This window comes from Danio rerio, chromosome 13 (genome assembly GCF_052040795.2).
Source record: "Danio rerio strain M-AB ecotype USA chromosome 13, GRCz13ab, whole genome shotgun sequence".
In the NCBI taxonomy this organism is placed as follows: Eukaryota; Metazoa; Chordata; class Actinopteri; order Cypriniformes; family Danionidae; genus Danio; species Danio rerio.
Genome location: NC_141033.1, coordinates 20,072,637 through 20,082,858, shown reverse-complemented (window position 1 = coordinate 20,082,858; position 10,222 = coordinate 20,072,637). Strand labels below are relative to the sequence as shown.

The 10,222-nt window shown below is 33.9% G+C and overlaps 2 protein-coding genes across 7 annotated transcripts in view; both read left to right on the top strand.

Annotated features, from left to right (window-relative positions):
* Positions 1-10,222, top strand: part of vdac2 (voltage-dependent anion channel 2) — a 732,443-nt gene that overhangs the window by 89,239 nt on the left and 632,982 nt on the right. The gene's annotated exons all lie outside the window — the stretch shown is intronic.
* Positions 1-10,222, top strand: part of si:dkey-228d14.5 — a 28,367-nt gene that overhangs the window by 7,003 nt on the left and 11,142 nt on the right. For 2 of the 6 annotated variants that reach the window (XM_087278625.1, XM_087278628.1), the window contains exons 2-3: positions 8,079-8,180; positions 8,252-8,403. In XM_087278625.1, the coding sequence (XP_087134751.1) occupies positions 8,339-8,403 (65 nt within the window). In that variant the 5' untranslated portion in view covers positions 8,079-8,180; positions 8,252-8,338. The other 4 variants (XM_087278627.1, XM_087278626.1, XM_087278624.1 and 1 more) reach the window with 4 other exon arrangements.

The following is a 10,222-nucleotide window of genomic DNA, read 5'->3' as shown; positions in this document are numbered from 1 at the left end:
TTTAAGAAAAAAAATCAACACTTAACGATATTTCATACCAATTCTTATTAATGACGCTTGAAAATTTATTTGATTTTAAAGTTGTGTCCCCTTTTTATGTCACACATTCATTATTGTAATAAATCAGTCTGTATCAGGGCAGTTGTCATTCTAAAGGACCACCATACCACAGTCAACCACTGCACATCAGTGTCAGAAAGATTAAGGTAAGGATATTAGTTTTAAAATACTTTAAATACTGATGCTAATGAATCAGTGTCACAACCATGACCTGCCAGCACCACTATCCAATTTCTAAAGAAATTAAACGTTTTTTATAGATGATTTTCCCCTTGAAGCAGCTTGCATTAGCATCTAGCATCAACAGAAAAACAGAATGGCTATAGGCCTATTATACTCTCTAAAAGCCCTAAAATGTCCACAGTCAACACATTGTCAAAACTGTCAGACTTTGTTAAATGTGAATCTTGAAACAGTAGCTTCTGAATCAACAAAATAATCACTTTTGTTGTGCTTGTTTTAGTACAGTAATTGAATTCAGTGTATTTGACAGTTCAAATGACTACAATTCAGATTTTTGTCAACACACCCATCAGATGTGTCAACTTCATTAGAACTATGACCACCATCAGGTGAATATTTTGATAATAATTAAGTTAGCTAGTTTATATTTGTTGAAATGCTGGTCACATGTAATGCAGTTTGCTAACATATTAATATCTTTTGAAATGCAACATCTTCATTGCTACAGTTGTGTCTGATGATGATGTTGACAATAAGTGACGGCAAGGAAAATGATTTTATTTAATTTTAGAGAAATTATGGGAGGTTGTATTTAAGTATAATTTTTAAAATAGCATAAAAGTATTTTAGTTTGTTTCAGTACAAGTGCATTTTCCAATTTGTCCCACTTCTCAAGAATCTGTGGATTACTGTTGTTATCTGTTACGTTCTGTTTATCTCCTTTTGTGTTGCTTATAATAATTGTCAAAAAAAATATATAACACAGCTTTTTTGAGACTAAGAATGTCATCACAGACTGTAACCATCACTTCAATCATGTTTATCTCACTTGTGTTGCATCATTACCTGCATGACTGTATCATCTGAGAACTGAATAAGAACATTACTGTGACATAGTAACCTCTAATGACCACATTACTCTGAATTGGAAAAGACTCATGCTTATAAATGTAAACATATAATTCACAAAAGCATCCTACACTCAGAAATAAAACTGTCACTGGGCTGGTACCTTTTCAAAGGGTCCATATTAATACCTCAAGGGTCATATTAGTGCCTAAAAAAGTACAAAAGTGTTCCTCAAAATTTTTTAGGTACTAATATATTCTTTTGAGGTACCAATGTACCCTTTAAGTACAAATGTGTACCTTTTGAAAAGGCACCCCAGTAACAGCTCGCACACCTTTATTTCTGAGAGTGTAGGGATCAATTCAGTTTGCAAACCCCTTGCACAATAATTAAGAAATACAGGTTAAGGGATCATTTCATACATTTTTTGTTATGTTAAAACCAATACAATCTCAAGGCAATTCGTAATTTTTTGATTTAGTGTCTAATTTGTATAAATTCGTGCAATTTAATTCCTACAATTTAGTACGCTTTGCTCATCCTGCCAGACGGAATCTGCAGACGTTTTTTGCTCTTTTTGCAGTGAATTTTGGTTAAAGTCTGCGGATTTCTGTGGAATTGTTTTGGGAGTATCATAACTAAAACCTTAATATATTAAATAAGAAATAAGATCTTTTGAACTTTTATTTAATGTTTAAAATGCAAATCCAATTAGATTTACTTTATTTGGTAAATAAAACAAGTTTCATATAATATATCTAGTAAAAGATAGAAAAAATTACTGTACAAACTGCATTGTACATAAATCAGATGAACATTTTCACATTAGTCGATAATATTACTGAAATTAATTAAAAAAAACTGAATAAATATATATTTTACACATTTACTCAAGTAAATAAACAGAATTAATGATGGGCTAAAAATCTGTGGAAATCTGCGGAATTCTGCGCGCACAGATTCCAGGTGGGCCTTAAGGGGTGGGATTGAGTGCCATGCCTCCTTTTTAAAGTCGTACTATTTTGTACGACTGAACTTCATATTGATCAGCCACTAAACTGACAAAATGTAATTTTCTCGTGAGATCAGGCTGGTTAAAACACTTATTTTTATAATCTATGGAGAAATTTTAAAAGCATTTTAAAATCTGCCTTAGCCCTGTTTGTTATAATACATGTTAACAGTAGGCTATACAGGACATTGCAATCATTTGTGAAAAAATAACTGGCTTTAAACATCTAACTTGTATTCTACAAAAAAGGTTAGTTTCTGGATGTAAATTTCATTACAATTATTTTGAAATGTAAGGGAATTCAATTTTGTATTTCAAACACCCTACTAAGCTATGTTTATTTTCTTTACTCCCCAGTCATGGTTACAAACAACACAATAATACATTTTGTAAATTTGTATATTACTGTAATTAGATTGAGTAAAAGAAATCCAATAGAGGTAATGGTCAACATCTTACATGCAGTATTCAAATTAATTAAATTCAAGTGTGTATATACAGTTCTTTTCATGATATGCTTATGAGCACTTTTACAGAAAAAAAAAATCATGAGTCTAATTTACAATTCGGCGTAATGTGGTAAGTAATTAGAGGTTACTATGCACTCTCAGAAATAAAGGTACGTAAGCCTTTTTAAAAGGTACACATTTGTACCTAAAAGGTCCATATTAATACCTCAAGAGTACATATTAGTATCTAAAAAGTACAAAAGTGTTCCTCTTAAAATTTGTTGGTACCATATATTCATTGGAGGTATCAATATGGACCCTTCAAGTACAAATGTGTACCTTTTAAAAAGGTACCACCCCAGTGACAGCTCTTGTATATTTCTGAGAGTGTCAAAGTAATGTCATTATTCAGTTCTGGGATAATACAGTCACCAGGTAATGATGCATTCCAAGTGAACATGTAATAAAATGAACATGATTAAAGTGATGTTTACAGTCTGGTATTACATTCTTAGTCACAAAAAAAGCTATGTTATAATTCTTTAAACAATTATCATAAGCAACAGAACACAGACAACAACAGTAATCCACGGCTTGCTAAGAAGTGGGATAAACTGAAAAGAATCAACTTATACTGAGACAAATTAAAGTACATTTTTGCTATTTAAATAACTGTTGAGGTGTACTTAAATACAACCTCCCAACATTTCCCTCTTTTTTAATTAAATAAAATAGTTTTTCCCAACACTTAGAATGTAAACATGTCCAAAACACCATATGGTACAATTCTGTATGCAACCCCCCTTTCAGAATATGTTTTAAATAATCAGTAGTTGTAGTGTTTAAAAACAATAAGAGGGAATCATAGGTTCTATATATTTATTATGTATTTATATTTTTATAATCTACTGAGGAATGCATTTTAAAATCAGCCTATCCAACCCTGTTTGTTATAATTAAGGATGCATGTTAACAGCAAGACGTTGCAATAATTTGTGAATATACAGTAATTGTGTTTATTTATGCATCCCTTACAGTGTTTTCACTGATCTGCAAAATGTCCAATCAGTGGGTTGATGACAGTTACTTTCAGAAATAAAGAAAAGCTGTCAACCCTATCGAATGGGTTACAAATAAGGTACAAATATGTATTATTTAGGTGATAATATGTACCCTTTAGTTACTGCCACATCCCAGTAATTTGATTATGACCCTGCAGCCCAAGACTCACTGAAGCTAAGCAGGGCTGAGCCTGGTCAGTATGGGAGAACACATGGGAAAACTAGGTTGCTGTTGGAAGTGGTGTTCATGAGGCCAGCAGGGGGTGCTCAACCTGCAGTCTGTGTGAGTCCTAATGCCCCAGTAAAGTAAAGGGGACACTATACTTCCAGGTGCCATCTTTTGGATGAGACTGAGATACTGAAGATCCTGACTCTTTGTGGTCATTAAAAATCCCATTGCACTTCTCGTAATGAGTAGGGGTGTATTCCCGGGTGTCCTGGCCAAATTTCCTCCATCAGCCCTTACCTATCATGGCCTCCCAATCATCCCCATTCACTGTATTGGCTCTATTACTGTCTCAACACTCCACCAATAGCTGGTCTGTGGTGAGCATCCAAGTGGATGCTGCACACTGGTGGTGGTGTGGAGAGACCCCCCTCATGATTGTAAAGCGCTTTGGGTGTATGGCCATACACAATAAATGTGCGATATATTTACACATTACTTACAGAAATATACGTTTTGAAATATTACTGTCCCATTGACAGCTATTGTATCTTTTCCTCAAAGAGTGTGGTTCACTGTTTTGTAGAGAGATTACTTTGTAAACCCCATAAAGTCACATATAAGCTTAACGAAGACCAGGGGTCAAAGTTAATGTTTAATCAGTTTAATATACAACTCTCCACACTTCTATAGGAGACAGAGTTATACAGAAACATTCAGTCAGATAGATAATGGATTGATGTCATTTCTACAGGTTCTGATAGGTTAACAGATAAAACATAACTGTTCACAACTCAAACACTTTATCTTTAACACAACATGTTCCATATACGTACTGTGGAGATCAAAATGACAGAACAATCTATGAACGCTTGATATTTTTCAGAAATAATGTCATCTTGAAATTTGAGCACCTTCACTTACACCTCTCTATGCACTTTATGTTCAGTTTTTCCCCAGTTTGATGATTATTTATTGGACCCAACTAAATTAAATTAGCTGTAATCTCTAAAATACATATTGGACCAGTCTTCTCAGTAAGGTTTAGACTAGTCAGTTGGGTCTTTCTGCTTATGAGAGGTTTATTCCCTGCAGGGCTTTCAGTGCAGATCCTTAAAAAACGTTGAGACACTGCATGCTGACACAGATCCTATCCTGTTCACAGCTGAAGAGCAATTACAGTTGCAACATTAAACTAGCTGCCCATTAATATTCTCAGCATGTTCATGTCCATATAGGAGGGTCTGGGGAGATATTTAGATAAGATATTTGGGTATTAAAATAAGATATTTGAATTGTGTTATTTTATTATGTACAATATGCATTATTTCTAGATTAGCATTTAGCTTTAAGATTCACTCTGACAGCATAAATGGATCTTGTTAAATGCAGTTTACAATTTTCACCACTAGAGGGTCATATATTCACAACAAACAAAGTCATAGGCTGTTTCTCAATATGCATTCTTCAGCGATTTTGCATCCTCGTGTTTTTGTGTAACGTCATCATCAACTGCCAAAGTTCAGTTCCGATACTCAAGACCGCAAGAACAGAGGACGCAAGAAACATCCTGGATGTGTTCTTGAGATCGAGGATGCATGGTTGCAGATTTGAGCACCGAACTCGCTCTAGAAGTCCCTGAAGTCATTGCGACTTGAGGTGGGAAATGCAGCATTTTATATAGGTTTATTATTAAAGTTTAAAGATAGAACTTATCTCAGAAGTTTAAATTAAACGATGAATATAAACATTAAGACAATTTTAACTAAGGAATAAACCCATTAAGGGTGTTTATTTGGTGACATTTACATTAATATCTGTTTCATTTGTATTGTGCAACTTATATTTGTATTTAAGTTTGCATGGTATATATTTTAAAAAGGAGAAAAACAATACATCGATATAGGAATGCTGTAATGTTTAAATAATTTTCCATTAAAAACACCATTAGGAAGGACGCAGCATCTCATTTTGCAAAGGACGCGTTATATATTGTTGTGGTCTCCCGAGTTCATTCTTCCGAGGCGACCTGGCAAGACCGGTCTTCACAAGAAGGCAAGTCCGTTCTCTGCACTCTTGGAATTGAAAAACAGCCATTGTTTGATGATGCTGTGTGTGGAATCATGGGAGTAGTACATCTTACAAGACTCCTCCAGAAATCATGTTAATGGTTGAGTTAAAGTATTCAAAACGTATAGAAGTATGAAGCAGAGTAAGACTGAAAGCTGTTGTAGTGAAATGAGAGTACTGAAACAACTGCTGATGAAAGACGAGTGCATCTGAAAATGCATCTCAAAGTTTTTGTTTACTTCCCCCAAAATGGTGTGTGTGTGTGTATATATATATATATGTACATATTGTTCCTTCAAAATGTGCAATTTAAAATGTGACATTGTCGATCACCCTGGAAAAACATACAGACGAAGTATCCAGAGTGTTTTTCCGATTCCATCAGCTCGCTCTCACTTTGACCGTTAGCTCTCAGGGAAAAATCCGAACCTAGTTCCAATTTATGAAAATAGCAACTTTTCATTTTGTGTCGCTCTTAGTACATGCTGTAACTACAGAAGAGTCAAACTTTAAATAAGAACATTATAGAAACTCTTTATAGAAACTTTTTTTTTTCTTTATAGAAACTTTTTCATTTTAGAAACTTTTTTTTTTTTTTTTTTGGAGCGAGATGCTTCTGGTCTAACCCAGTTCAATGATTTATGCTAAGCTAAGCTAAAAGTGTTCCTGCCAGACCGGGAAATTGGCAGAATGGATTAAAGGAAAAATAAAACTCAACTGTTTAGCTTTAGTTGTTTTCAAAAAGAATGTGATCAAAAGAATGTAGGAAATAGAAGGCTATTCTCTAATTTTGATTTCCATTGTACAGCTATTTGCTTTTGGATTATAGAAAGATAAAACTTAACTGTACTGACTGCCCAGTCAGTACCTGGATGCAAGACCACAAGGGAAAGCAAGGTCGCTGCCAGGAGTAGTGTTAGTGAGACCAGCAGGGGGCATTCAACCTTTCATTTGTGTGGGCTCTAACGCCCCAGTATATTGATGGTGCTCTATACTGCCCAGTAGGTGAGTGAAATCGAGGTCCGGACTCTCTGTGGTTGTTAAAAATCCCAGGATGTCCTTCAAAAAAGAAAAGGGCTTTAACCCCAGCATCCTGGCCAAATTTGCCCACTGGCCTCTGTCCATCATGGCCTCCTAACCATCCTCACATCATAATTGGCTTCATCACTCTGTTTCATCTTCACCGATCAGCTGGTGTGCAGTCTGGCACAATATGCTGCCATTGCATCATCCAGGTGGTCTGTAAAGCGCTTTGAGTGTCCAGAAAAGCGCTATATAAATGTAAGGAATTATTATTATTATTATTATTATTACACCAGAATTAGAGAAGTACCTAGCCATATCAGCCTAGAAAATAGCAACTTTTCATTTTGCATTGGTCGTAGTACATGCTGTAATTACAGAAGAGTCAAACTTTAAATAAAAAATTATAGAAACTCTTTATTTTAAATTTAGAGCGAGATGCTAATGGTCTAATCTAATTTAATGATTTATGCTAAGCTAAGCTAAAAGTGTTCCTGCCAGACCAGGAAATTGGCAGAATGGATCATAGAAAGGTAAATCTCAACTATTCAGTTTTAGAAGAGTTGTAAATTTTGATTATTTTTGAAGACAGCTCTCGTAGCTTTATTTTTGAAAGTGTACAATAACTTGAAAAGGACTAAGCTGTTATTAAAAAAATGTAGGAAATTGAAGGCTGTTCAATTGTACAGCTATTTGCTTGTGCATGGTCACTTGCTTTTCATCACAATAAACAACCCCCTGCATGCGCACACATTTAGATAACAGGCATATATCTTTTCCCTCCAAGGTTGTGCTGCAGCTCATCACTGGAACAGACATAAACTGAACAAGAACAAAACATCATTCGATTGCATGATTATCAAATGAATTAATTACAAAACAAAAGGACGAAACACTGTTACCGCATTGCTGATATCTCAGTCACGTCTCCGATTATCAAGCACATATCACACTAATATCAGATTAGAATGGTAAATCGTCAGTATGACTGTAATCAAAGACAGGGAATCTACCCAATGATGAAGAATCTTCAAGAAAACATTGTTGTGACTGTGGATGATCTGATTTGATTAAAGGAGCCACGTGGGATGAAAACTTGCCTGCTCTAAACTAACAAACCATGAGTAAGAGCATAAGCAAACACTGAGTTGACTCAAGTCATATTTCCTTGTGGCTGTTCTTTTTTTTTCTTCTTCTCCTCCTAGAGATCAGCATTAAGGAGTGGCTTGATGTGGTGGCACGTCTCAAAGCTTCCCTTGCGTATTTAAGTAAGAATGTAGCTCATCAGGTGAAGAGACAGTAAACCGGTAAGGCCAGCGTGAAAAGTGAAAGATGGTAAAGGACCTGTTTACATGTTACTGAGGGGTGAATATGTCAGTCAGCTGATCAAGACCTCCACTGAAGGATCACCACTGAATATAACCGGCACTTTACATTGATCTGCAAGCATCTTTCTCCAACAGTCATGGCTCTTTGGATTATTTTACCTGTTCTTTTGTGTGCTGTCTCATTCATCGGCTGCTGGACAGTGTGAGTTGACAAAACTTTTGACATTTCCTTCATGTTTCATTTGCTAATTTGTGCTACTCAATGTCAGCTGAGACTCTGAATAATAGTTTTGATACAGTTTGTTTAAATGTCATTAAATTATTATCACTTCTTATTTCTCTTCTTCCATGCTGAGAACTTTGGACGGCCAGGCCAACAGATAGATAGACCGAACTGACAGACATGACAGACAGACAGATAGACCGAACAGACAGAGATATATGACATAATTTTAGAATTTACAATGTTTTAGTCATAATTTCTTAATATCTACATTATGACATTGGTGCTGACGTGTAATAAGATTGCTGCATAACCAGCTTAACAACAAGACCAGTAATTTTGATGCTGATGTCATAATCGTACAAGCAGGGATAAAAGTAGCATTTTGCCACACCTGCCAGTGTTGGGGATTTGAGAAAACAATGTACCAGCTACAAATATATTTACTGACCATAAAACTGCTGAAAATTCTGACAAATACATAAATTATTGATTGATAATTACTAAAAATCAATAAATAAGTATCACTATAATAGATCTAGGTGATTCATTCCACTGTGGCAACCTCTGAAATAAAGACTAAGCCACAGGAAAATGAACGAATAATAGATCTGTTGTATAATATAAAAATTGTACAATATAAATAATAAAAATAAATAAAAATAATAAGTAAATATAAATTAAATAAAAAATAGATATATAATGTAGTAATCAGTAATTATTAGCCCACTGTTTATTTTTTTCCCCAATTTCTATTTAACAGAAGAAAGATTTTTTCAACACATTTCTAACCATAATAGTTTTAATAACTCATTTCTAATAACTGATTTATTTTATCTTTGCCATGATGACAGTACATAATATTTGACTTGATATTTTTCAAGACACTTCTATACAACTTAAAAGGACATTTAAAGGCTTGACTAGGTTAATTAGGTTAACTAGGCAGGTTGGGGTAATTAGGCAAGTTATTGTATAACGTTGGTTTGTTCTGTAGACTATCGAATACAATTTCAGCTTAAAGGGGCTAATAATTTTGACCATAAAATGGCTTTTAAAAATTTAAAATTGCTTTTATTCTAGCCAAAATAAAGCAAATAAGACTTTCTCAGAAAAAAAAATAATATCAGGCAAACTGTGACAATTTGCTTGTTCTGTTAAACATCCTTTAGGAAATAATTAAAAAAGAAATAAAAAATTCAAAGCGGAGCTAATAATTCTGACTTCATATATATTTATATATATTTATATAAACCGCAGATTACATTTTTTAAAATGCTTCTTTTCTGAAATGTTTAAACCATTTTTGTACAAACCTTTAACATTTTAAAAGCTGTTTAAACTTTTTTAGTGTCAACTGAAAGACTAAAATGTAAAAAAGATAACAGTTAAGTAATTATGTAATTAGGTAAAACTTTTTCAAAATTGTAAGGAATTGTTAAAATAATAATAATAATTAAAAACAGCATTAGCGGTTTGTTAGTGAGTAGGCTGTAGGCTTTAGTCTGTGTCAAGAGATATTCCGTGAAACTCAATGTATAATTCGTGTTATATGAAATAAACAGTTGGTATAATGTCTTTATTAACCCTTTAACTGCCTGCTCTACCAAATGGTTGACCATATTTTGACTATTTTAAATAATGACTGTTAATCATTTACAGAGTGACTGTTTAAAATAATGGTTTACACACATCGCATTATTGGTTTACAAAAAATCAATCAAACATAATCCTGTTGCATTACCACACTTGATTTTGGTTGTATTGTAAGAAGGAGAAAAAAAGAAAACATGTTAAA